Source organism: Tachyglossus aculeatus, chromosome 1, assembly GCF_015852505.1.
Source record: "Tachyglossus aculeatus isolate mTacAcu1 chromosome 1, mTacAcu1.pri, whole genome shotgun sequence".
NCBI lineage: Eukaryota > Metazoa > Chordata > Mammalia > Monotremata > Tachyglossidae > Tachyglossus > Tachyglossus aculeatus.
This window is the reverse complement of record NC_052066.1, coordinates 170196688-170224307: the sequence shown is the minus strand read 5'-3', so window position 1 is coordinate 170224307 and position 27620 is coordinate 170196688. Positions and strand designations below refer to the sequence as shown.

At 49.9% G+C, this 27620-nt stretch overlaps 1 protein-coding gene across 1 annotated transcript in view; it reads left to right on the top strand.

Annotated features, from left to right (window-relative positions):
• The window catches only part of ESRRB (estrogen related receptor beta), a 176943-nt gene extending 152558 nt beyond the window's left edge, over positions 1 to 24385 (top strand). The window contains exons 4-7 of the mRNA XM_038747614.1: positions 4449 to 4559; positions 7074 to 7235; positions 14965 to 15234; positions 24070 to 24385. Coding sequence (XP_038603542.1) covers positions 4449 to 4559; positions 7074 to 7235; positions 14965 to 15234; positions 24070 to 24314 — 788 coding nt within the window. The 3' untranslated portion in view covers positions 24315 to 24385. The remainder of the gene's footprint in view (positions 1 to 4448; positions 4560 to 7073; positions 7236 to 14964; positions 15235 to 24069) is intronic.
• The last annotated feature ends 3235 nt before the right edge of the window (positions 24386 to 27620 follow it).

Below are 27620 nucleotides of genomic sequence, written 5' to 3'. Positions count from 1 at the left end.
TTGCCTGGGGTTTTGCCTTGTGGTCTGACTAGTGGACAGAAGGGAGCCAGGTCTTGCTAAACCTGAAGTGTTTTGGGGCAGACTAACTGTGGCTCAAGGGGGAACGGGAGGAGGGTGATTCCGAGAAACTGTCTCATCATTTTTCCCAGAGGGCAGGAGGATTTTCAAGCGGAAGATCTCCAAGAAAGGAAACATCGGAGAGGCCTCCACTTTAAGTGTTTCTAAGGAAGGCTACGAACCTGGGACAATCTGTACGATGGGCATTTTGGCCCATCAGTGCCACAGGGGAGCAGGGAGATGAGGGAACAGTTGGGATGGACTTTGCCCTGCTAATCCTCCTCAGAGGTGCTAACGGGGATGGATTACACAACCTAAGCATCTCGTCAGAATCGCTCAGGTTCAACATGCTCAAGTCCTCTCAGGGTCAGCGGCACAATCGTCATCCTCCAACACAGATAAGCTAAACACCAGACTGCTTCCCCAAGACAGGATGTTTTAAAGGCCGGGTAAGGATTGGCCCCAAAACCTGTGACCAGGATGATGATAATGACTGTGGCATTTGCTAAGTGCTTACTGTGTGCAGGAACTGTAGTAAGTGCTGGGGTAGATCCAAGGTAATCAGGTCAGACCCAATCCCTGTCCCACATGAGGCTACCTCTAAAGGGGTGGGGGAACAGATATTTCATCCCCCATTTTATAGATGAGGAAACTGAGGCAAAGAGAAGTTAAGTCACACAGCAAGCCCTGACAGAGCAGGGCTTAGAACCCAGGTCCTCTGACTCCCAGCCCTGTGACAAGACCTGAGTCCCCCTCGGTCAACATGAACTAAAAAGAAAACGTGAGAAGCAGCGTGGCTTAGTGGAAAGAGCACGGGTTTGGGAGTCAGCGGGCGTGGGTTCTAATCCCGGCTCCGCCACTTGTCAGCTGTGTGACTTTGGGCAAGTCACTTAACTTCTCTGTGCCTCAGTTACCTCGTCTGTAAAATGGGGATTAAGACTGTGAGCCCCACGGGGGACAACCTGATTACCTTGAATCTATCCCGGGCGCTTAGAACAGTGCTTGGCACACAAGCACTTAACAAATACCATCATTATTATTTAAAAGGATCTTTCCTCTGTTTAGTTTAAACTGTACTCACTACTCCAAGGGCCTCGGGAAATGAATATAAAACAGTCAACGGACACTTAAAGCTAACTGAGACCCTGACACCTACCCCTGCTTCAGAAAGCAGTAATAAGAAACAGGAAATCTACATGATTGCTCAACTGGTGCCAAACCCCTTATTCACATTCAATCTTTGAAATCACTAGTGTTGATTGAGAGCCTACTGTGTGCAGGACAAAGTACTGAGCTCTTTGGAGAGTGAAATAGGATAAATTGGTTCCTTGCCTTCAAGGAGTTTACAATCTAGTGGGGGAGATGGCACCAATGCAAATTACAGATGACATGAAGTAATAGAGCATATATAACATAGATACAGAAGTGTTTAAGGGGAACTGGGAATCTTTAAAGCGTCAGATAGGAGTTGGGGTGTAAGTAACGGGGGTGGGGGGGATTACAAACTTATTAATGAAGCCTTCCCAGAGAAGAAGTGATTTCAGAAGGACTTTGAAGATGAGGAGAGCTGTTAGTCTGTCAGCTGTGGAGGGGAAGGGAGTTCTACGCTATGGGGAGGGTGGAAGCAAGAGGACAGGAGTGAAAGGAGAGTGAAGTAGAGTGAGTAGTGTCACGTGAGGTTGAAGAGTATGAGCTGGGGACTTGTGGAAGGATAGGGTGGGGAGGTTAGAAGGGGAGAGCTGATTATATGCTTTAAAGCCAATTGGCAGGAGTTTCTGCTTGATGCAGGGGAATAGGCAAACATTGGAATTTTTTGAGGAATGGGGAGATGTGTATAGAGAATTGTTTTTGACACATGAACGGAGAGACATAGTGAACAATGAGAAACGGTGTGGCCTAGCAGATGGAAGGCAAGCCTGGGCGTCAGAAGGGTCTGGGTTCTAATCCCATCTCTGCCACTTGTCTGTTGTGTGACCTTGGGCAAGTCACTTGACTTCTCTATGCCTCAGTTACCTTCAGCTGTAAACTGGGGATGAAGACTGTGTCTAACCTGATAAGCCAGTATATCCCAGCACTTAGCATAGTGCCTGGCCCAAAGTAAGCACTTAACAAAAACCATGTGAAAAACAAAAACTATGGGTTGGAGTGGGCAGACACTGGTGACAGGATGTTGAGCGAGGAGACTGAGTCAAGTAGTCAGTCTCTGGCCTTTGGATGGAGTCGAAGGGATGGATTCTGGAAACGTTCTGGAGAAAGACCCCACCGGGGAAGACTGAATGTGGGGGTTGAAAGGCAAAGGAGTCAAGGATCATGCAAAGGTTGTGGGCCTCAGAGTCAAAGGGGATGATGATTATTGTTGACTGTAATGGGAACCTCAGGTCAGGGAGAGGATTTGGGAGGGAAGATGATGAGTTCAGTTTTGAACCATCTGAGCTTGAAGTCCAACAGGGCACCCATGTAACAATGTCCTGGAGGCAGGAAGAAATGTAAGATTGTAGAGAAGTATAGAGGTCAGGGCTAAGGAGGTATATTTGGGAGTAATCTGCATAAAAGTGGGAGTGAAAGAGGTCTGGGGAATTAAGGTAAATTGAAAAGAGAAGGGAAGAGACTGAGAAGCACCAGGAAATGTGTCTGAAAAACTAAGGTTAAAGAGCATTTCCAGAGTGGCGCTGTCCAGTGCCAAAGGCAGCTTAGAGATTGAGGAGGAGGACTAGGACAGAGTAGTGTTCCCACTAATAATAATAATAATGGCATTTATTAAGCGCTTACTTTGCTTATTAAGCAAAGCACTGTTCTAAGCGCTGGGGAGGTTACAAGGTGATCAGGTTGTCCCACGGGGGGCTCACACTAGACTGTAAGCTAATCACATACAGGGAATGTGTGCACCAACTGCTATATTGTACTCTTCCCAAAGCTTAGTACAGTGTTCTGCACACAGTAAGCAGTCAATAAATACCACTGGTTGATTGTCTGCTATGTGACAAGTGTGACTTGGCTGCTATGCAAGCCACTTAACCTCTGTGTGCCTCAGATACCTCATCTGCAAAAGGGGGATTAAATCCTTCTCCTTCCAATTTAGACTGTGTGGGACAGGGACTGGGTCCAACCTGAGTATCTTATATCGACACCAATGCTTAGTAGAGTGCCTTGAATATAGTAAGCGCTTAACAAACACCATTAAAAAAATAAGTGCAGTTTAGCAGAAGAGAGGGCAGAGAGGCTGTTGTATTAGGCTCCAAGCATTTCTACACCTCTTCTAGGCTTCCCTTCCAGTTCACCAGAAAATCAGGCCGTGAGCCAAGGGTACTATTCGGCCGATGTCACAAAGCGTATGGCGGGGCAAAGCAGAACCGAATGAAAACGCTAAGAGTCTGAGGCCCCAGTGTGAAGGACTGCTTTTCTGCTGTCCAATTACAATATAGCAGACCCACAAAGGCACGTGGCCTCATTCCAAGATGATGAGGTCCACCAACTGGAACTCTGTACCTCCCCGTTGGCCAGAGTTGCAGCAGGTGAGGAGGGAATGTGGAGATTGCGATACCTCAATCACCTTGCTCCCTCCTACCTCCTCTCACTACTCTCCTTTTATAACCCAGCCCACTACTTCACTCCTCTAATGCCAACCTACTCTCTGTACCTCGATCTCGTCTAGCTCACCGCCAGCCTCTCACTCATGTCCTGCCTGTGGCCTGGAATGCCCTCCCTCCTCTTTATATCTGACAGACAATTATTCTCCCCCCTTTCAAAGCCTTATTAAAGGCACATCTCCTCCATGTGGCTCTCCCTGACTAAACCCTCCTTTCTTCTTCTCCCACCCACTTCTGCGTTGCCTTAGTGTGCTCCCTTTATCCATCCCCACTACAGCACCTATGTGCTTATCTGTAATTTTACTTTTTTATAACTATTAATGTCTGTCTCCCACCTCTAGACTATAAGCACATTTTTGGCAGGGAATGTTTGTATTCTGTTATTGTATTGTACTCTCCCAAGCACTTAGTGCAGTGTTGTGCACACAGTAAGCGTTCAGTAAATCCGATTGACTCACTGCCTGACTGTGCTTGGTGAGGAAAGTGTCACCTTTCAGATCAATAGAGCAGAGTGATCTAGTGGAAAGAGCCAAGGCTCAGGAGTCAAAGGACTGGGCTCTAATCCCGACTCCGCCACTTGTCTTCTGTGTGACCTTGGGCAAATCATTTCACTTCTCTGTGCTTTAGTTACCTCATTGATGAGCCCCATTTGGGACATGGACCATGTCCAACCTAATTGGCTCATATCTACTCCAGGGTTTAGTACAGTGTCTGGCACATCGTAAGCGCTTAACAAATATCATTAAAATAAGAAGTTGTACACAGCCACTGGAATCTTAGCTTCCTCCCCTTGTTTTGTGCCAGGAGTGCGCCTGGACCGGGTGCGTGGAGGCCGCCAGAAGTATAAGAGAAGGCTGGACTCAGAGAGCAGCACTTACCTGACGTTACAGATCCCTCCTCCAGCTAAAAAGCCACGTAAGTATCAGCCTTATTTTGTGAGTGGGGTGGAGGGGGGGGCCTCCAGTGTCACCTGGGAAAGTCATCCCTGACTTCACACATCCATTGCACCAACCATCTTAGACTAGAAGAACATTTCTGTTCTCTGGAATGCTGAGTCCCTGACCTACCTGCTGCCCATAAGATCACTGGGAATCTGGGAATGTCTCCCGGTTCTGAGCCTGCCTGATCCACCAGCCGATCCCGGTAAAAACCACATCCCCGCCGGGGACTGGAGCAAAACATCTGAGTTTCAGGGGCTTCTCCTGGGGGACATCTTCCCCTCTCCAAATTGTCACCGAGCCCAGTGTCCAGGGCAGTGTGAGCGTCCGCTCTGTGGCAATCAAGCTCAATTGGTAACATTCACTGAGCGCTCACTCTTCACTGGACACTCTGTGCAGTACTGAGCACTTGGAAGAGTACAGTACAATAGAGACAGCAGACAGGACTCTGGGCCTCAAGGTGCTTAAAGTCAATGAGGGAGATGCACACTAAAATAAATTACATCTAGGAGGAAGTGACAATTTAAAGGTGCATACGTAAGGACGAGGACCTAAACTCTTGTGGCGAGAGTTCTAGTGCATAGGCTGTAAAGGAGGCCGACTCAATAAATACGATTGATTGATTGATTAAAATAGGGATGGGGGAATGAGTGATTAGTCCAAGAAGGCTTCCTGGAGGAGATGGGCTTGGCTTAGTGGATAGAGCATGTGCCTGGGAGTCAGAAGGACCTGGGTTCTAATCCCAGCTCTGCCACATGTCTGCTGGGTGACCTCAGGGAACTCACTTAATGTCTCAGTTACCTCCTCTGCAAAATGGGGATAAAGAGTGTGAGCCCCATTTGGGACAAGGGCTGTGTCCAACCCGATTAACTTATATGTACCTCAGTGCTTAGAATGGTGCTTGGCACACAGCAAATGCTTAACGAGTACTATTATTATTATTATTTTTTTTTCCAAGGGTCTCAGAGTGTCAGTCTCAAAAAGTCTGGTTAGATTCCAACTAGGAGAGTCCACCTTCCTGGTGCCCTACACTGTTTGCTCCATTTCGTTCAAGACCAGACCCATCCGGGCCCATCCTGAACTGTTACTCCCTTTTACACTGAGGTTGCTATATAGCCGCCGTGGGACACAACAGCCTTGAGGGATTAAAGCCGGGTTTTGCCTGCTCTGCTAATAATCTTAATCACCTCACCTCACTACTTTCCTACTACTACTACTACTAATAATGATGGCATTTATTAAGCACTTACTATGTGCATTGCACTGTTCTAAATGCTGGGGAGGTTACAAGGTGATCAGGCTGTCCCACGGGGGGCTCACAAACTTCAAAACAGCCCTACTACTACAAACCAGCCCTCACACTTCGTTCCTCTGACACTAACCTTTTCAATGCACCTCGATCTTCTAGACTGTGAGCCCACTGTTGGGTAGGGACCGTCTCTATATGTTGCCAACTTGTACTTCCCAAGTGCTTAGTACAGTGCTCTGCACACAGTAAGTGCTCAATAAATACGATTGAATGAATGAATGAATGATCTCGTCTATCTCACCGCCAACTCCTCGCCCACATCCTCCCTTTGGCCTGGAACGCCTTCCCTCCTCAAATCCGTCAGACAATTACTTTCCCCCACTTCAAAGCCTTACTGAAGGCACATCTCCTCCAAGAGGCCTCCAGGACTATGCCCATCTTTCCTCTTCTCCCACTTCCTTCCGCGTCACTCAGATTTACTCCCTGTATTAATCCTCCCTCTCAGCCCCACAGCGCTTATATACATATCTGCAATTTTATTTATTTGTAATAATGTCTGCCTCCCCATCTAGACTGTAATCTCGTGTGGGCAGGGAATGTATCTGTTTATTCTTACATTGTACTCTCCCGAGCTCATAGTACAGTACTCTGCACACAGTAAGTGCTCAATAAGTGCAATTGAATGAATGAATGAATAATAACAGTAACCCCCACTGGATTTAGGGAGTAGCTTTTCTTCTGTAAAATGTTCATGGACAGCTGGTTCCCTGCTGCGCTGACCCTGGGAAGGGGAGGGGAGACAGCTAGCGAGAAGCAGCGTGGCTCAGTGGAAAGAGCCCGGGTTTTGGAGTCAGAGGTCGTGGGTTCAAATCCCGGCTCCACCAATTGTCAGCTGTGTGACTTTGGGCAAGTCACTTCACTTCTCTGTGCCTCGGTTACCTCAACTGTAAAATGGGGATTAATACTGTGAGCCCCCTGTGGGACAACCTAATCACCTTGTAACCTCCCCAGCGCTTAGAACAGTGCTTTGCATGTAGTAAGCGCTTAATAAATGCCATTATCATCATCAGCTAAACCGTTTCGCCCGGGCACAATAATACTTCTCATTCCTTCCTATACCTACCGACTGCCGCTTTCACTTGAGCACTCCTGTTCTCATACCCCCAAATGGGAACACTTTTGTGCGTTATCTTTAGACTGCATGGCTTCCGAGGCATTCATCTCTCTTTTCTGCTTTTGCAGTGACAAAGATAGTCTCCCACCTGCTGGTGGCAGAGCCAGAGAAGATCTACGCCATGCCCGACCCCACCATGCCTGAGAGCGATATCAAAGCCCTGACGACTCTCTGTGACCTGGCTGACCGAGAGCTAGTGGTCATCATCGGCTGGGCCAAACACATCCCAGGTAAGCTCCCCTGAGCTGGTGAGCAAACTCCCTGCATTGTCAAAGGAGGATCTGGGAAGCCGAAGGGAGGCTACGAGAGAAGTGTCCCACGGCCCAGGCGAGAATTCTGCTCCCAATGGCCACTGGAATGCTAATAATAATAATAATGATAATAATAATAATAATAGCATTTATTAAATGCTTACTATGTGCAAAGCACTGTTCTAAGTGCTGGGGAGGTTACAGGGTGATCAGGTTGTCCCACAGGGGGCTCCCAGTCTTAATCCTCATTTCACAGATGAAGGAGCTGAGGCACAGAGAAGTTAAGTGACTTGTCCAAAGTCACGCAGCTGGCAACTGGCAGAGTCGGGATTTGAACCCCTGACCTCTGACTCCAAAGCCCGTGCTCTTTCCACTGAGCCCTGCTGCTTAATAGTTCGGCTTCCCGGTTTTCCAGGCCTACCTAGCTAGGATAAGTGTGGCTGCTTGGCTCTGACATAGGTGGAGGGACCTCTCTAGGTTATTCATTCAATCGTATTTATTGAGTGCTGACTGTGTGCAAAGCACTGTTCTAAGAACTTGGGAGAGTACAATAGAACAACAAACACATTCCCTACCCACAGTGAGCTCACATTCTAGAGGGAGAGACAGAAATTAATATAAAGAGGTCTAATAACACACTGGACTGTGAGCCCCACTGGTGGGAATGGGGAGAAGAGCGAACTAACTGTATCTGAACTCTCTGTCTCATATTCACCCGAGAGCTTTGCATAACTCTGGCTCAGAGCAAGTGCTTAGGAAATACCACGATAACGCACCTTCCTGGCCTCAGGGGCCCTAGGGGGACGGAGCCCGTGGGCCTGCAATGTGCAGAGCACTGTTCCAGTGGCCACCAGGTCTGAACCTGTCGAGACACCTGGTTAGGTTATTGCTTCCTTTCCCCTCAACACACTACCTGGTTCGAGGGGGTCCCAAAGAAGGTGAGCCCAAGCGAGGGAGGGGGATCACGGCACCTGGACTAATGAATTCAGATTCCCAATTCGCAACCCAAATCAAGCGACCAGGCATGCCAAACCACTTGCCCTTGGTTCTCAGGGCTTAAGCCCTCAGGCTCTCCTGGGGGAGTCTCTGGACCTCTGCACAGAGTGGCAGTGCCGTTCTCACCCAGTGTGTGTACATGGGGATTAACGTTCCTCGGCTGTCCTTCCCCAAGGAGCCTGAGCTCTTGAGGATTAGCACATTCGGTCACTTGAGAATCCACCTGGTGCCAGTTCAGCACAAACAGGGTTAGGAGGGTGCTTAAGGCATCTCAGCCTGGATTGCTCCACTAACCCAGCAGCTCATCGGATGCTCCCCTCTCCGGTGAGCTGAGAGCCAGGTGGGGAGGGGAAGGGAGAGGTGCCAGAGTGAGGGAGGTGCTGACCACCCAGCTCAGTGGGAGCCGTTGCCACGATAACCACTCTATGCCGCTCCTGCACATCAGCTTGGATTATCTCTAAAGGCCAAGGCTGCCCTCTTCAGACCCACTGAATGTCAGGGAGGGACGTTCTTCCCCTGCTCAGCCGCCTCCCATCTCCTCTCAAATCATCCTCTCTGCATCTTCCCTCCCACACGCTTCCCAGGGTGCTCCCCCTCTATCTGGTTGGATATGGAACTTGGGTTTCAATAACGACCCTCAAACCAGCACCGCCCCCCAATCACCTCCCAACCCTGCAGCCTGGTTCAAACGCAAACACCTGGGTCACTGGCTCGGGATTCTCCTCTGGGTATTGCTTGGTGGCTGTATGCATTCACAGTTTAGAAAGCCCCAACCCTGGATATGAGACATGCAGTTAATTAGACCAACCCATAGCAATTGTCTGTGAATCTCCCTTATTCCACTTTTTACCAACTAGCCAAAGTAAGCCCTCCCGGGCAGGAGGGGCAAAACCCCAGCAACATTTGGCTACTCCCTAGCCCCTGGGTTGTGGGGGTGAGGAAGACCTGAATGAGTTCAACAAAGTCTCATCGGTGCTTCTAAGCCCTTACTCTGCCATTTCTAACCAAACCTTGTCCAGAGAGAGTAAGATATTTGACCATTTCAAGGAGCCAAAGGTATGGTATTTGAGCAGTTTACAGCACTGAATAAGTCTGCAGGCCCAGATTCTCAGTTACACAGAAGGCCTTCGGACCCCCACACAGGGAACCTGAGCGTTGCCAAGAGAGCTGGATCCCAAGAACTCTTACCCCGGTGGTGGTGGTCATGGTGAATGAATGAATGGAGAACTGTACTGTACTCTTCCAAGTGCTCAGTACAGCGCTCTACATTAAATAAGCACTGATTGATAAAACAGGCCTCTACCACCAAGCAATATTATGGGCACGCTACTCCCTGAGCAGCAAGATCTAGGTCTGTCGATCCTGAACTCGGGCTTTGCTCCTCAGAGGGAGGCTCAGGTAATCAGCTCACTCCTTCCCTAGGTCCCGTTCCTTGTGAGCGAGAGTAGATTAAACTTAGAGCCAATCTCCGTCCCTCGCGAATGGGAATTTCTTGATTAATTGCATTCAACAAACATCATTAGCTCAATATCCTCCCCACTCGGATAGGATGCCTTCCCTTTCCGGTGAGATACCCTCGCCCTTCTGTCATTTATCCCTCTTCCCCTCATCACGTGCATCCCCCTCTCCCCCGCTACATGGGCATGGGCACATGGACAAACATACATACGCACAGTGCGCTCTGGGCCTCCCCCCGGAGGGACTCTTCCAAGAGCCCACTCCTCCCCCATTGCCCACGGTGGTGCTCCCACTGGGAAGACAGGAGCACCGACAGACCATGAAATATGGGAAACGGAGTGACAGCAGCTGTGTCTGGAGTGGCCTCAGATCCGATAATTACATCTCCCTTTATTACCTCTGCTAATGGCCCTCCAGGATGACAGAAACTATAATAAATTCACAGATTATGAACTCCACTTGCCACAAATTATGTGGGTTTTTTTTTTTCCCAATTCATGGCGGCACGCATTGCCAAGCCACTGAGGGGGTGAAAACCCTGAGGATCACCAGATCGGCCGGTGCGATTAGAGCCTCTTTCCCGGGGACCGTGGCACCCTTGATGCCCATCGTGGGCCAGTCGCATTCCCAGGCAGGATTGGGATATCGCATCCCACTCCAAGGTGTGTGTGAGGGAGGGGGGAGGGGACAGTGAGGCCTCAACTCTACACACACACGCACACAACCAGTCAATCAATTCATCATATTTATTGAGTGCTTACTATGGGCAAAGCACTGTACTAACCACTTGGGAGAGTACAGTATAACAGAATTGATAGACATGCTTCCCGTCCACAATGATCTTACAGTCTAGGGAAGAGATGGCCATTAATATAAATTTAAAAATTGCAGATATAAACATAAATGCCACGGGGCTGAAGGAGGGGTTGATAAAGGGTGCAAATCCAAAGTGCAAGTGTGATGCAGATGGGAGTGGAAGAAGAAGAAATGAGGGCTTAGTTGGGAAAGGCATCTTGGAGGAGGTGTGCTTTTAAAAAGGCTTTGCAGGGGTCGGGAGAGTGATTGTCAGTCAGATACGAAGAGGGAAGGCATTCCAGGCCGTAGGCAGGACGTGGGCGAGGGGTCGGCAGTGAGAGAGATGTGATCTACGTATAGCGAGTAGGCTGGCATTAGAAGAGTAAAGTGTGTAGGCTGGGTTGTAATAGTGGAGCAGTGAGATATGGTAGCAGGGAGCTGGGTGATTGAGTGCTTTAAAGCCTATGGTAAGGAGTTTCTATTGGATACAGAGATGGATGGGCAAACACTGGAGGATCTTGAGGAGTGGAGAAACAAGAACTGATTGTTTTGGGAGAAAAATGATCTGGGCAGCAGAGTGAAGTATGGACTGAAGTGGGGAAAGACAGGAGGCAGGGAGGTTGGTGGTCATCAGCATGGCCTAGTGGAAAGAGCACAGGCCTTGGAGTCCAGAGTTGGTGGGTTCTAATCCACATATCTGCTGTGTGACCTTCAGCAAGTCACTTACCTTCTCTGTGCCTCAGTTACCTCATCGGTAAAATGAGGATCAAGATTGTTGCTATATTGTACTTTCCAAGCGCTTGGTACAGTGCTCTGCACACAGTAAGCACTCAATAAATATGGCTGAATGAATGAATGAGGGACATGAACTGTGTCCGACCTGATTACTCTGTATCTACCCCAGCACTTAGAACAGTGCTTGGCACATACTAAATGCATAGCAAATACCACAGTTATAATTATCATGATCAAGACTTGGATTATTGTGATGTCAGGATGGGGATGAAAGGGTGGATTTTAGCAAATGTTGTGAAGGTTGAACCGACAGAATTTGGAGACAAATTGAATGTGCAGGTTTAATAAGCATGATGAGTCAAGGATAATACCGAGGTTACAGGCTTGTGAGACAGAGAGGATGGCAATGCTGTCTACAGAGATGGGAAAGTCCTACACACATGGTCAGAGCCTGGACCAGGCACTGGAGTTGTAGCAGGGCCCCGGAAATAACCCTGGGGCAGTCATTTAGGAGGCCTGGGTTCTAACCCCGTCTTGGCCACTTGTCTCTGTCACTTGCGTAACCTCGGGGAAGTCGCTTGCTTTCTTGTCTGCTTCCACATCTTTGGCAAATGGAGATGATGACACGTCTCCCTCTCTCGAACAGTGAGCCTCATGTGGGAGGAGGGATAGTCTCTAATCGGCGCTTAAGGAATGCCACGATTATGACTATAAGTATTAATCATCGGCGCCCTGCCGTCCCACGGCAACTGGACAGCTACTCACATAAAAGAAGGAGATGTTCCTGGCTAACTTCAGAGTCGGCCACCAGACACCGTGCCCATAAATTCTCTTGGTGTAGACCAGGCTGGTCCAGGGGGTCTGGGGTCGGCCTAAAACACCTGCCTGGTTTGCTCCCCGTCTCCAGCTTTGGAGAGTCGAGGCTTTCCATTCTACCTGGGGTAGGGGAGAGCAAATTGCTGAAGGAAGCTTAAGTTTCCTTCTATCAGTATTGGTTCCTGAAGGAGGAGTTTTCCGTCGGGGTCAATCTAACGCAGAAGAAGCTCATGGCTACCCTCTCGCAAACCTGGTGTGTCCCCTTATGCTCGCAACCCCTCCCAACAGCGTTGCCCAAAAACCACGCCGCTTGCCAGCTGAGAGCCGGACCCCAGAAACTCCAATGCAGTAGTAGAGGGTACTAGACAGACTCTCCCCCTGGGCCACTTCCAGGAACCTACCAGATCGTGGAGTGTTAAGAGAGTCAAGGAAGCAAGTTTCAAGGGGGTGACTGAGGCGAGAGGCAGGGAGAGGTGCTCAGAGAGCAGAAGGGGAGCATTTGAGGTATCAAGAAACTTGGAAACCAAATTGATGCTGGACTGTTCCTCTGGGGGTCAGGGAGGGGCTCGGGATGAGAGAGATTCTTTCAAACTGGGAGAGAGGAGGTATACGGCTAGGTCTTGGACGAGAACCGAGATGGGGAAGTAAAGTAAAAGTCAGTGGTTGAAACCCTGAACTCACGCTAGCCAGATTCAGGTCGACAAATTTTTGTCCCCCGCAACCGTAACACAACATAAATGGAATCTGGAAGCAACTGTTTTCCCACAAAATGAAAACCGGATTTCCGCACATACACAAACCCGCACATGCCCTCGTCAGAGGATCTGCCCCCACCACCCAACTGGATCAGTTCTTGATAAGCCTTGCCCCTGTCCTCCAGGAACTTACAAGGATGGGAACTCCACAATTCATGAGACCTTTCAAATGCTTTTCCCCCGTTGTCCCCACTTCATTAGTTGTGCAGATTAGCTTCCCTCCATCATTTCCCCATGGACCTGGCCCCCTAGTTAGGTCCTGCCTTGTTCTCTTCACCACTCTTTCTCCTCCCCCCACCTCCTCCCCATTCAATGGTCTATTGATTTCTCCTCTCCACCTCCTTGCCTTCCGTCCCCAGCCTGTCCTCATCCCCGAACTCCCAGCCACACCGCACACTCACACACACACACGCGTGCACCAAGCACGCTCGCACTCCTGCTGATTGGTATCTGTTAATTAATGTAGCCGGGGGCCTCTCTTCTATTCAGTGGCCCGATAAGGAAAATTGGATGTCCATCCTCTGCTTCTGCATTATCACCTTCTGCCTCCCCTGGCAACTACACACATGCACACACACCCTCGCACACAAATGGCATCGTGATAAATACATAATAACCCACCCCTTTCCCCGCCACAGCCTCTTTGGCTGAGATAGCACATATATCAAAACCTAACCCATGACCGGTCAATATAGCAATCATCTGCCCTTTTGTTAATTGCTGACTTGATAACAACAGACATCAAATGATGGCGGTGCCGGGGGTCCCAGTCACAGGCACAAGGGTATTAAGCAAGGAGAATGCCGGCGGGGGAGGGGGTTCCTTGAGAGAGAAGGCCTCAGTCAATGGGCTGTGGACCAGGTGACGATCTGAAGAAGGACGTGTTGGGCAGGAGCAGGGGGCGAGTGGGGAAAGAGAGGAGCGAGGGGCAAAGTGAGAACGAGGGAGAGGAGGACCAAAGCAGGCTGGGAAAGAAAAAGCAGAAGACAGTACACAAGGGAAGGGGAAGACTTGGTCGAGGTAATTCCGCGGAGCCCCAGAGTTCCTCGTGTCCCCAGGAATGTTCTACATTAAGCAGAGCAGGATGCTTCCTCTTCATCAAAACTATTTACTGGGCACCCACAGAGACAAACTGAGCTTACAGGGCCCAATGGGAATTGGAAGAGCAAAGCCAGACTAGATCTCTGTCATCCATCAGTGGGAGCCAAGCAGACTTGCCATGTGAATGTATAAAATGTTCAAGCACAAGTGGAAGCATACGCTTTGACCTAAAGGTACAGTCCACACAGACTTGGGAATTTCCAAGGGAATCCAGAGTGGTGAGCCAAACCAGGCAAGGCCCAAGAGGCCAGGACTCTCCGAACAGTGACTGAGGCTGAGTGTCCAAGACACGGCCTCTCCCTGGGAAGTGGCCTATGCCATAATAATAATAATAATAATGGTACTTGTTAAGTGCTTACTATGTGCCAAGCACTGTTCTAAGCGCTGGGCTAGATGCAAGGTAATCAGGTTGTCCCACGTGGGGCTCACAGTCTTAATCCCCATTTTACAGATGAGGTAACTGAGAAGTGAAGTGACTTGCCCAAAGCCACACTGCTGACAAGTGGCGGAGCCGGGATTAGAACCCACAGCCTCTGACTCCCAAGCCAGTGCTCTTTCCACTGAGCCAAACTGCTTCTCTGCTTCCATAAGGTAGCCAGAGGCCTCGGAATTGGGGCGACAAACCGGGGCCAATCCATTGGGGGGATGCAGTCCACTAGAAAGGAAGTTCATGAGGGCAGGGATCGGATCTACAAACTCTCTCAATCACACAGTACAGTGCTCTCACTGAGTAAGCACTCAATAAATACCACAGAATGATCGGGTCTAGAACAGGTCCGGAAACCCGGGAAGGGAAGCCAACCCTGAAGGAGTGAGGGCTGAGGAAAGTCAGGGTGCTCTTTAAATGCCTCCTGCCCCGAGTCTGTGAGGCTCCTGTCTGATCTTCTAGACTGAGCCCGTTGTTGGGTAGGGACTGTCTCTATATGTTGCCGACTTGTACTTCCCAAGCGCTTAGTACAGTGCTCTGCACACAGTAAGCGCTCAATAAATACGATTGAATGAATCCTCCTTCCCTGTGAGGCTCCTGTCTGATCCTCTCCTTCTTCCCTCAGGGTTCTCAAATCTCTCCCTGGGAGACCAGATGAGCCTGCTGCAGAGCGCCTGGATGGAGATCCTCATCCTGGGCATCGTGTACCGCTCGCTGCCCTACGAGGACAAGCTGGTGTACGCCGAGGACTACATCATGGACGAGGACCACTCCCGCCTCACCGGGCTGCTGGACCTCTACTTGGCGATCCTGCAGCTGGTGCGCCGGTACAAGAAACTCAAGGTGGAGAAGGAGGAGTTTGTGACGCTCAAGGCCCTGGCCCTTGCCAACTCAGGTACCGGCTAGGGAGGGCAGACGCAAGGGGTTGGAGGGAGGGGGGCATGCTGAAGTAACCGGCACGAATCCCGACCCCAGGATGGCAACTGGCCCCTAGACACACAGGAAGAACCACCAGGTTTGGGCTCACTTGGAGTAGCGGATAGAGCACGGGCCTGGGAATCAGAAGGTTCTAATCCAGGCTCTGTCACTTGTCTGCTGCGTGGCCTTGGACAAGTCTTTTCACTTCCCTGCACCTCAGTTACTTGGGTTTTAAGACTGTGAGCCCCATTTGGACAGAGACTGTATCCAACCCATTTTGCTTGTATCCACCCTGCGCTTGATAGAGTGCCTGGCTCATAAGCACTTACCAAATACCATAATTATTATTATTATTATTGCTAGGACATCAAGTTGGGGTCCCAGTCTGTTGGGAGACACCGGCTCAGGGGGAGGGTTTCTCCACTTGCTTTGCCTGGGCTGGGGACGGTGTGAGGGGAGGAGGTGGAGGCAGGCCTCAGGGGTCAGTGGCAGCAGCAGAGAGGCCAGGGGAGGGGAAAGGGTGGTGGATTTACCCTGGAGAATGATTTCCTTCTCTCTTCCCAGCCCCTAGAAACTCTTAGGGAAGGGAAACTTTCCCTAACACCAGGGTTTTAGAAAATGAGGCCATTGGAGGCTTTATTTTTTTCCACATTGTGCCTACCTCGTGAGGTAAGTGACCGTTAGAAAAACTGCAGGGAGGGGGTTGAGTAGCAGAGGATTCTCCTGAACCCTGGGCCAAGAAATCGCTGGACTGTGCTCTGCCCAGTCCTACTCTGAACAATCTCTTTGGACCCAATAAAAATAGTAAGAATGGGGGTATTAAGTACTTGCTACCTGCTGAGTTCTGTGCTAGGCACTGGGCTAGATACAATGTAACCGGACCGAATGTACCGGGTTTCGAATGCTCCTTTTACAGTTAAAGAAATTGAGGCACAGAGAGGTTAATTGGCTTGCCCAGGTTCTCACAGCAGACGAAGGGGAGAGCGGTATAGGAATCCAGGGCTTCTGATTCCTAGGCCCTGGCTCTCTCCACTAGGTCACATCACTGCTCAACAACGTCTTGGCTGCGGGTGGAGAGGGTTGGGCACCAAGGGGGAAAGTTTCGACAACGCACTTAGCAACCGCTGTGGGCCTCAGTTTCATCGTCTGTGAAAGTAAGCGCTCAATAAATACGAATGAATGAATGAAATGGGGAGATAACTCCCTCGTTCTCCCTCCTCAGACGTAGGATGTGGTGAGAACGAGGTGAGGCCTTGTACTCCCCAAATGCTTAGTACAGTGCTCTGCACACAGTAAGCGCTCAATAAATAGGACAATGAATGAGTGAATGATTGAACAGTTCTTGGCACATATTAAGTGGGTAGGGACCGTCTCTATGTGTTGCCAACTTGTACTTCCCAAGCGCTTAGTCCAGTGCTCTGCACACAGTAAGCGCTCAATACAATTGAATGAATGAATGAGTGAATGCTTAACAAATACCATCATTATCATTATTATTTCTATTTGTTGCTGAATTGTACTTTCCAAGCGCTTAGTACAGTGCTCTGCACACAGTACGCGCTCAAGCGCTCAGTCTCCCCCTTCTAGACTGTGAACCCACCGTTGGGTAGGGACCCATCATCTCGCCCCCTCCTACCTCACCTCCCTTCTCTTCTCCAGCCCAGCCCGCACCCTCCGCTCCTCTGCCGCTAATCTCCTCACCGTGCCTCGTTCTCGTCTGTCCCACCATCGACCCCCGGCCCACTTCATCCTCCTGGCCTGGAATGCCCTCCCTCTCAACATCCGCCAAGCTAGCTCTCTTCCTCCCTTCAAGGCCCTATTGAGAGCTCACCTCCTCCAGGAGGCCTTCCCAGACTGAGCCCCTTCCTTCCTCTCCCCCTCGTCCCCCTCTCCATCCCCCCCATCTTACCTCCTTCCCTTCCCCACAGCACCTGTATATATGTATATATGTTTGTACATATTTCTCTATTTATTTATTTATTTTACTTGTACATATCTATTCAGTTTATTTTATTTTGTTAGTATGTTTGGTTTTGTTCTCTGTCTCCCGCTTTTAGACTGTGAGCCCACTGTTGGGTAGGAACTGTCTCTATATGTTGCCAACTTGTACTTCCCAAGCGCTTAGTACAGTGCTCTGCACACAGTAAGTGCTCAATAAATACGATTGATTGATTGATTGAATGAATGTAAGATTCTCCCCACACCCACAGACTGACTGAATTCCCTTCTCCACAGTCTGAGCAGGGAATGTGCCTTTTTATTGTTGTATTATACTCTCCCAAGCACTTAGTGAGAAGCAGCGTGGCTCAGTGGAAAGAGCACGGGCTTTGGAGTCAGAGGTCATGGGTTTGAATCCTGACTCCGCCACATGTCTGCTGTGTGACCTTGGGCAAGTCACTTAACTTCTCTGAGCCTCAGTTACCTCATCTGTAAAATGGGGATTAAGACTGTGAACCCCACATGGGACAATCTGATCACTTTGTATCCCCCCCAGCGCTTAGAACAGTGCTTTGCACATAGTAAGTGCTTAACAAATGCCAACATTATTATTAGTAGTAGTAGTACAGTGCTCGCCATACAGTGAGTGCTCAATAAATATGATTGAATGAATGAATGAGGTGGTCTCTGCCCAATGCCAACGACCTGCCAATGTGGGCAGGGGAAAGGGGACAAAGGGCTAATAGGAGGGAAGGGAGGCGGGAGGCATATAGAAGGACTAATATGACTCAGGGGCTCCATCAGAACCATACTGTGGTGACTAAGAGCCCCAGCCAAAATGTGGTCGGAAAGTAAGGTCCCTGAAAATCATCTAAAAAACCCTCCAAGTGGGCAGTGGGGTCCCTGGGAAAATTGGTAAGATTTCTACAGAGTCTGATTCTATATTAAATGTCTTCAGAAAAACCTGGGATTCAACTTCCACGACCAACCCCGTCCCTCCACCCCTACTTTCCAGTGCTGGTGAAATGGCAAAATTTGCAGATCAAGACACATTTGCCACGCTCTGCTGGTGACCCCACTTCTAGCTTCCCGCCATGCTTCCCAGCTTGGTGGGGGGCTCGGGACTGCGGCAAAGCCGCCGTGCCCTCTGGTCTGCTGGTCAGCCGCCAGAGCCAGGGGCCAGGTTGCATTCAAGGTCCCGCAGCATTGGTCGATAAATCTGGTGGTCAGAAGGCCTCAGGAGTCGGAGGCAGGGCTCACTCCCCCGGCTTTATCGACGAGCTGGCATACATAGCCCGCTGTGCCCACCCTTCCTGCCTCACGGGCCTAGGGAGCCACAAGAGGCACAGGAGGCAGATGGCACGGGGTGCTCTGTCAACGGCCGGGGCCCCAGCTCTCCTAGGGGCCCTCTGCCAGCCCGCCCCATGCCCCAGCGCCACCCTGACACCAGGAAAAATTCATCACCATTGATTTTGTAATTAACAGTTTATCAATGCCATCGATACAGGCCCTCTGATGGATTGCAAGGAAATTAATCCTGCAAAGTTATTTTTTTTTAAGGCAGCTGCCAATTTCTGTCTCCTGGATGCTCGGGAGCAGGGGAGGCAGCAGCAGATGATGGGGTCGGGGGGGAGGAAGAGCTGCTGTTGGGTCTCTGTTGGTCTTTTTTCCTCCCGGCCCGCTGCCCTTCCCTGGTGGCCACTTGACCAAGGGGAGAATGCATGGAGTCTCAGTGCAGGGTGCCCAATTCCTGGACAGAAACAGAGACCTTCACTCTTCCTCCCAGAGACCCCATCCCCGGCCAATGGTGCCCAGCTCAGTCTGTGATCGGGGGCCTAAAGCTTCCCCAGGGCCGCCACGGACCCCACACATCTCCTTAGAGCGAGGTCTGTCATCTCCCAAGCACTTAGTACGGTGCTTTGCACACAGTAAACGCTCAATAAATATGATTGAACGATTGAATGAATCACACCACAGTCCAGCACCTGTCTTAGGCCCAAAGGTCAGGACCAGGGGTACAGGACATCGAAAACATCCTTTGTCAGGAATGAGAGGCGACTGAGTCCACCCCAAAACCCAGATGGAGGAATGAATATCTCCCATAAAGACCCTCAAAGGTCATTCATTGATTCATTCAATCGTATTTATTGAGCACTTACTGTGTGCAGAGCACTGTACCAAGCACTTGGGAAGTACAAGTTGGCAACATGTAGAGATAGTCCCTACCCAACAACGGGCTCACAGTTTAGAAGACTCTAGACTCTCTTTGCAGGGGACGTTTGTACACTTTAATAATAATACTAATAACACTACTAATGATGATGGCATTTGTTAAGCACTTACTATGTGGGAAACACTGTTCTAAGCACTGCAGCAGGTACTAATTAATCACACCGGACTCAGTTCCTGTCCCACGTAGGAGGGAGACAGGATATAAACTCTCTTGGAAGTAAATAGAACAGCTTCCTGTATAGGACGATTCTTGCACTTGTTTCCCTAACAAACACTTGTTATCGCCTGGATCCAGGAGCGGAGGAATGCCAGGGAGTCAATCAATCAATCAATCAATCATATTTATTGAGCACTTACTGTGTGCAGAGCACTGTACTAAGCGCTTGGGAAGTACAAATTGGCAACATATAGAGACGGTCCCTACCCAACAGTGGGCTCACAGTCTAGAAGGGGGAGACAGAGAACAAAACATATTAACAAAATAAAATAAATAGAATAGATATGTACAAGTAAAATGAATAGAGTAATAAATATGTACAAACATATATACAAGAAGAAGCAGTGTAGTCTAGTGGATAGAACCCAAGCTTAGGAGTCTGAAGGACCTGGGTTCAAATGCCAGCTTCGCTTCATATCTGCTATGTGTCCTTGGGAGTAAGAGGTCATGGCTTCTAATCCCGGCTCTGCCACTGATCAACTGTGTGACCTCGGGCAAGTCACTTGACTTCTCTGTTTCTCTGTTACCTCATCAGTAAAATGGGGATTAAGACTGTGATCCCCACATGGGACAACCTGATTACTTTGAATCTACCCCAGCGCTTAGAACAGTGCTCGGCACATAGTAAGCGCTTAACAAGCACCGTCTTTATTATTATTGTTGTTTAACTTCTCTGTGCCCCAGTTTCTTCAACTGTAAAATGGGGATTCAATCCTATTCCCTCCGATTTAGACTGTAAGCCTCAGGTGGGACAGGGACTGTGTCGTCCTGAATAACACATATCTACCCCCGAGTCCCAGAGTCCATTCCCACCCTCTAGTAACCCAAGAGGGCACTCGGGTGGAAAGGTTCCCTGGGGGAAGAGCTCTGGGGAAACGACTAAAAATGGATAAATTCCTGCCATGCAGGCAAAGTAGAGGCGCCTTCACTTCACTTCCGACCCCGGGGTGGGTTCCAGTAGCTTCAGAATCCCCCAGAACCCCTGCTCACTAGAAACACACACCAATCTCTCCCGCCCATTGATTTTCCCAAAACAAAAATTGAGGAAAAGGGCACGAGTGGCACTTGATTAAAATGTAGCGATGAAGTCGCCCTGAATGCCCTCAATAGAGAGCACAATTAGTTGAAAAACGTCTTGTTTCCAAAATCCCAGTGATGAGATTCAGCTTGGTGAACAATTCCACCCCAAATCCTTGGGTCCCGTTTCCTTGCCTGCTGCCTCCCTTCATGAGACTGTTTATTTCTCACCTTCTTTAGCTCTGTGGGTTGGTCTTTGGGCGGATTTGTTCACTATCCATTTTATTCTGATAACCTTCCATACACTACGGCTGCCCTTGGCACTTTCACTGCTAGTACATTAATTATTTGCAGCGTGGCCTGGTGGAAAGGGACATCAGCCTGGGAGTCAGAGGACCCGGCTCTGTCACTTGTCTGCCGTATGACCTTGGGCAAGTCACTTAACTTCTCTGTGCCTCAGTTACCTCACCTGTAAATTGGGGATGAAGACTGTCAGCCCTAAGTGGGACAGGGACTGTGTCTGACCCAATTATCCGAGCACTTAGTACAGTGCTTGGCACAGAGAAAGTGCTTAACAAATGCCACAGTAGTAATTATTATTATTATTGCTCCCATTCCACCACTGTACTGCCCATGGTACGTCAGCTCTTCTCTGCCAGGTGAGTGATTTCTGCCGACGGTTGCCAGAAGGTTATCGCTGCTAAACTTTGGATTCTCGGTACTCTTACATCCGCCCTGCCAGCCACTTCTTTCCTCATCCTTGCCCCAAAATCTCAAATCCATTTTTCAGTAGGTTTCCATAATGCCACTTGCATCATTCATTCATTCATTCATTCAATCATCTTTATCAAGCGCTTACTGTGGGCAGAACGCTGTAGTAAGTGTTTGGAAAGTACAATGAGGCAACAAATAGAGACAAAATAATTCCCCTACATCAGCCAGGTGTTTTTTAAATGCAGAGATTTTGTTTTTATCAGTTTAATCTCTTCGTTCATATCAAGCCCCACTTGAGAAAACTGCCTACGAAGTATCTCTGCCCTTTGTCCCTTCTAAGCTGAATACAGAGCTGTTATTCCTGTTTTTGCAGACTCCTCTGTGTTACCCTCTCTGGTCCCGTCTCTCCTCATGACCCCACTGCAACAGGAAGATAGTAACTTCCTCAGTGGGGTTCCCTCATCCCTAAGGTAGTCAGCCATCCACTTTTAAGAGCAGCATGGTCTAGTGAAAAGAGCACGGCTCTGCAAGTCAGAGGACCTGGTTTCTAATCCTGGGTCGGCTAGGAGTCTGCTGTGTGACCTTGGGCAGGTTACTTCTCTGTGCCTCAGTCGCCTCATCTGTAAAATGGGGTTTCAATGCCTGTTCTCCCTCTTACTGAGATTGTGAGTTCTGTGTGAGACAGGGACGGCATCTGACCTGATTGTCTTGTATCTCCTACAGAATTCAGAACAGTGCTTGCGTGGCTTAGTGGATAGAGCACGGGCCTGAGAGTCAGAAGGTCACGTGTTCTAATTCTGGCTCCGCCACGTATCTGCTGTGTGACCTTGGGCAAGTCATTTCACTTCTCTGGGCCTCGGTTACCTCATCTATAAAATGGGGATTAAGGGTGTGAGCCTTAACTTGAATCTACTGCAGTGTTTAGAACGGTGCTTGGCACACAGTAAGTGCTTAACAAGTACTGTAATTATCATTATAATATAGTAAGTGCTTAACCACAGTCAATATTATTATTATTTAATTTTTTAAAATTTATACCCAGCTAACTGATTTTCCACTAGGCTTCCCACTTTCTGGGCCCCGCGGGAACTGGATATATTTGTCTCCAGTTTTAAGTCTTCGACACCAGTCGCCCTTCCACCGAGTTTCCTCAGCCTGGATGCAGAGTGGAACTTGACTCTGTCTCGGAGGGAAGGGTAAAGGCTCCAGAGTGAATGAGACAACTGAGGGAGTCCACAGAAGTGCTCTAAGATTACTCAAAAGCCACCCACTCCCTCAAAATGGCACCTGGGATGTCACCTAGTTGTTAAGTGCATGAAGTCCCGGGGTCTCCCTGTTTAAGGAGGTTGGTGAGTGGCTGCCTTCCTGATATCTTTAGTGAGATGCCCCTCCCAAGCCACTCCACGGGAGTAACAGCTGCTTGGTTTGAGCTTAATCATCTCTCAGCCAAGACCCTTCATTCCACCAATTGGTGATATTTGAGCACTTTTTGTGCTCTAAACTGTAAGCTCTAGACCATAAATTCTTTGTGGACAGGGAGCTTGTCTACCAAATCTGTTATATTGGAGTCTCCCAAGTGCTTAATACAATACTCTGCATACAGGAAGCTCTCAGTAAATTCCACTGATTGAAATGATCGTTTGTGGAGAACTATGCTAAGCGCTTGGGATAGTATGAAACAATACAGGCGGCAGACACAATCCTGGCCCCCCAAAAAACTTAAATTTATAGATGAGGGAACTGAGGCACACAGAAGTTAAGTGGCTAACCCAAGGTCGCACAACAGATACATCCTGGAGCTGAGCTTAGAAACCAGGATTCCTGACTCTTAGTGCTATGCTCTCTCCACCAGGCCATCCTGCTTTTTAAAGAAGCTGATCTCTGAGAGGTACTGTGAATGGCTCTTGGGGGAAATTGAGCTTCCCCGTACACACCCTAAGTTGGGCAATGCCCACACATCCACACACAGATCGTTAGATAATTGACAGATAGTCAACAGCAAAGGGAGAAAATAGGGAGTTCCAAGTCTCCTGCCGTCTGGGTTAAGAGTCTCCCACTAAAGTTATAACTTGATCTAGGTGTTAAATGATATTATTAGTTTTTTTAAAGGTATTTGTTAAGTGTTTACCATGTGCCCGACACTGTACTAAACACTGCAGTAGATACAAGATAGCCAGGTTGGTTACAGTTCCCGTCCCACACAGAGCTCACAGCCTTAACCCCCATTTTGCAGTTTAGGTAACTGAGGCACAGAGAAGTTAAGTGGCTTGTCCAAGATCACACAGCAGACAAGTGGCGGAGCTGGGATTAAAACCGAGGTCTTCTGACCCCCGGGCCCCTGCGCTTTCCATTAGGCACACTGCTTCTCATTACTCATGTGGAGGCCTTGATCGGGGAGCAAAACAGGGTGGCTTCCAAAAGACGCCCCCTCCCCTGCCCTAGTCACCAAGTGAAAAGAGGAGAAGAGGGGTAACCCACCCCGCTTCACCCCACTTCTGTAGCTCCCATCTCCTGCAGGGGAGGCAATGAAGGACCACAAAAAGGCAACAGTGGGAAGGCAGAGGGAAAGAGAGGAGGCTGACAGGCACAGACCATGGCGATCCCACCACTGACTGAAACCTGAATTGGGGGAATGACATCACTGTCCATCGCTGAGCTGACCTTTTACCTTTCACCTTTGCCCTCCCCCGACAGACTCCATGCACATAGAAGACACGGAGGCCCTGCAGAAACTCCAGGACCTTCTGCACGAGGCCCTCCAGGACTACGAGCTGAGTCAGCGCCACGAGGAACCACGGCGGGCGGGCAAGCTGCTGCTCACCCTGCCCCTGCTGCGACAGACGGCCGCCAAGGCCGTGCAGCATTTCTACAGCCTCAAGCTGCAGGGCAAGGTGCCCATGCACAAACTCTTCCTAGAAATGCTCGAGGCCAAAGCCTGACAGCCCCGGCCCGGGCCCCGAGGAGACACGGACTCTTACTCAGAGGAATCGCGAGAGCTGCTGGCTTTTACCCTCCCGTCATTTATTATGGCTCAGAGCAAAATCGGAAGTTATTTAACGTTCGTCTGCCTGTATGCAGAATCACTTGTACAGTGCAGGGGGGAGGGGAGTGTTTGAGGGGAGGGCGGCGTGGTGGTGGGAGGTGGGGGGGGGGAGGGGGCGTTTGGTTATTTTGTGATTTATTTTTCTTCCCTGCGGGCAATGTGCTAAGACTGATAATTCCAGTGGGATGTGTGTAAGACACTGGAGGAAGTCTGGAGAGCTGTCTCTCCCTACATTTGTGCGTGCATGCACGCATGCACACACACACACATACACACGCTTTTCTCATCTCTTCTGCCTCTTGCTTTCCTCTCCCCTTCCCAGCTGTCCCTCCCCACAGTCCCTGGCTCTCAGTGGCAACTCCATATGTCCCATTTCACCTCCTGCCCTAGACTTGGTCTTCTGGATATCTGAGGAGTGGGTGAGGCTGGCGGGAAGGTGGCAGAGAGAGCCACAGGGAAACAGCAGACCTCTGTTCCCTGTTCTTGTGTGATGGGGAAGAGCTTCTATAAATGCTTGCCTTGCCATCCCATCAGGGAGCATTGAGTTCTGGCTCAGCCAATCCTCGGTAGGGTGTGAGTCTTCCAAGGAGGCTATTCCCTCTCTCCTTTCCATAGTCTTTAGCCCTCTCCCAACCACCTTGCTCTCATTACACAGCACCTTGAAGTTGGCAAGGAAATGGGAGCATGCACACACACATATCCAGAGCTCAAGATAGGGATCACCCAATCACCCAAGAAGTTGGGTTTCTTCCTGCCCAGTCCTGACTCTCGAATCCCACCCCACTTCTCCCTCCAAGGTTTCTCTTTAGCTGCAATCAGTCCTACCCACTGGATGCTGGTCCAATCTGCTTGCCCGGACCAGGTGACAAAGCCACAAACGAGGCTTACAGATCCTTCATTTGGCAACAGGATGGAAGGGGATGGTGTCTGCCATGCACACTCTCGCTCAGTGGGCAGTCACTCCAGTGTAACCTGGAACCTTGGGAGCTTCCAAGTCCAATCTTCCCAGGCAGTGGGCTGCTGGGGGGTGGGGGGGGGCAAGGCACCTTCAAGTTATCAGATCCATGGGTGCGTTGGGGGCAGGAGAAGCCCAAACAACCTGGTTAGATCCTTGTCCTCCTTGGTCCCACCAAGAAGGTGGTTGGGGGAGAAGGTCTGGTCCTAGCCTAGTCTGACTGTCCTCCAGTGGGACTCACACCTCTCCTTCCGCAGGCTTTGAAGGCTAAAAGGGGCCAGGAAGGCCACCATTTAAGGTCTTTTCAGCCCTGATCAGAAATCCCAGGTCCCTGCTGACAATATTTGAGTGTTCACTGGGACCTCTGGGCCGGGATCCAAAAGCTTCAGCAGCAGGGACAGTGGGCAGGCAATGGGCTATTGGGTGCCTCCTGGCCAACTGTTCCCTGGACAGCAACTCCCACCTCTCTGGACAAGATGTTTCAGGAGGCCACAGGGAAGGTGAGTCCAGGGGCATCCGTACGAGGTCATTGGAATCAATCGCCAATCAACTAGAGCGACCAAGTATGGGGTACCCAGGCCATCTTACCGTTTTTTCCAAGTGGGGCAGGGAAAGTTGGTCAGTCAGTCAATCGTATTTATTGAGCACTTACTGTGTGCAAAGTACTGTGCTAAGTGATTGGGAGAGTATAACAATAACAGACGTATTCCGTGCCCACAATGTGTTTACAGTCTAGAGGAAAGCAGGAGCTCCAGGCCCCCAGTGGCTCCTGTTCCACATCAGCAGCCAAGAGTAGAAAGAGTTCAAATGGGGAGAAGCGTGGACCTCCTGGCTAAAATGTCTTCTGCGGGTAGCGGTCCATTCTGCTCCCCCTCGCTCTCCTGCGGCCCTATCCCACAGATCATTTCTGAAAGCTGGCTGGAGGCCAACTTGGACTCCAGCCCCCCCTTTCCGGGACCACATGGGCTTTGAAGTGGGAGATGTTTAGCTCAGGCCACTATAGGATCCGTTACGAGGCTGAAAAACCAACCAATCACTCGTTCAAGGCCCGACAGCCGGGGCCAGGCAGCACAGAGCCCTGAGGGGCTCTCAACCCGGGGACAGTGTGAAAGCAGTGTCAGCTGGGAGTTGGAAGGACAGTCCAGGGTCAGGGCCCACAGGCACCAGTTGGTATCCTGGCCTCCAGGGCAAAATTCCCTTTCTTCTGGGTAGGGCATGGCGTCCTCATCGTGACAGACTCCAGAGAGAGCTTGCTGGGGGCTGGGATTCCCTTCACTACCGGAGGCGAGGGCCCATCATAGAAGGTCCGAGACCCTCGAGTCCCCGTTTCCTCCCGTATCCCCCACAGCCATCCGGGAATATGTGTCCGAGGCTCTGCATCTCCCCTGCAGGTGCCATGCTGCAATTTCTGGGGCAAGGGAGAAATCTTCCCAAGCTTGGCAACGTGGGTGGGTCCCACTGGGCAAATGCACAAACCTGCTCCTAACGTGGTAAGTGACTGCCAGCCATTGATGGCCACCCATCAGGAAGACGAGACAAAATATGCAGTTCAGCATTGGACTTTGTCAGCGGGGTGAAGGCGTTGCAAGAAAGTCTCTATCCTGCAACCCAGATCATTTTTCTGCCACATAATTCCATAGATTTCTCCTCGCTCCTCAGAAAAGTCCAACAATGACCCATTCCTCTCTACATCAAGCAGAAACTCTTAACCAATGAATTTAAGGCACTCCGTCTGCTCCCTACCTCTTACTTATCCACTCTTTGCCCACTACACCGCTGCTAACGTTTTTCTAGCCCTTTTAGAGACATGCTTTTCTCACCCCCGGGCCCCTGGAAAACAGATAGAAACACACATGGTGCAAAATAGGCTATTTTCTGAGGTCTTACGGTCATCTCCCCAAAGGAACCAAAAATCAGTGTTGGTCAACAGTAACGTCACTTTTCACCTTGGGTTGGGGATGGGGGAGAATTGGACCAGCGATTCGGCCCTCATCACTCAAGGGTGTTCTCAGGCCGGGAAATGCGGGCTCCCATCATTCCACTCAACTGCTATTTCTACCCACCGCACAGTCAGAGGCTGCAATGGCTATCTTACAGATCCCAAATGACAGGCTGACCTGGGGCAAATCAGGCCAGGGAACTAGATGTGCCAGCCTTGGGCTTGTGCCCCACGTGGGATGGCTTTCCACAAACGGCTCTCAAAGCCAGCCCCCGCTCCAGCTAGGAAATAATTGATCATTATTGATC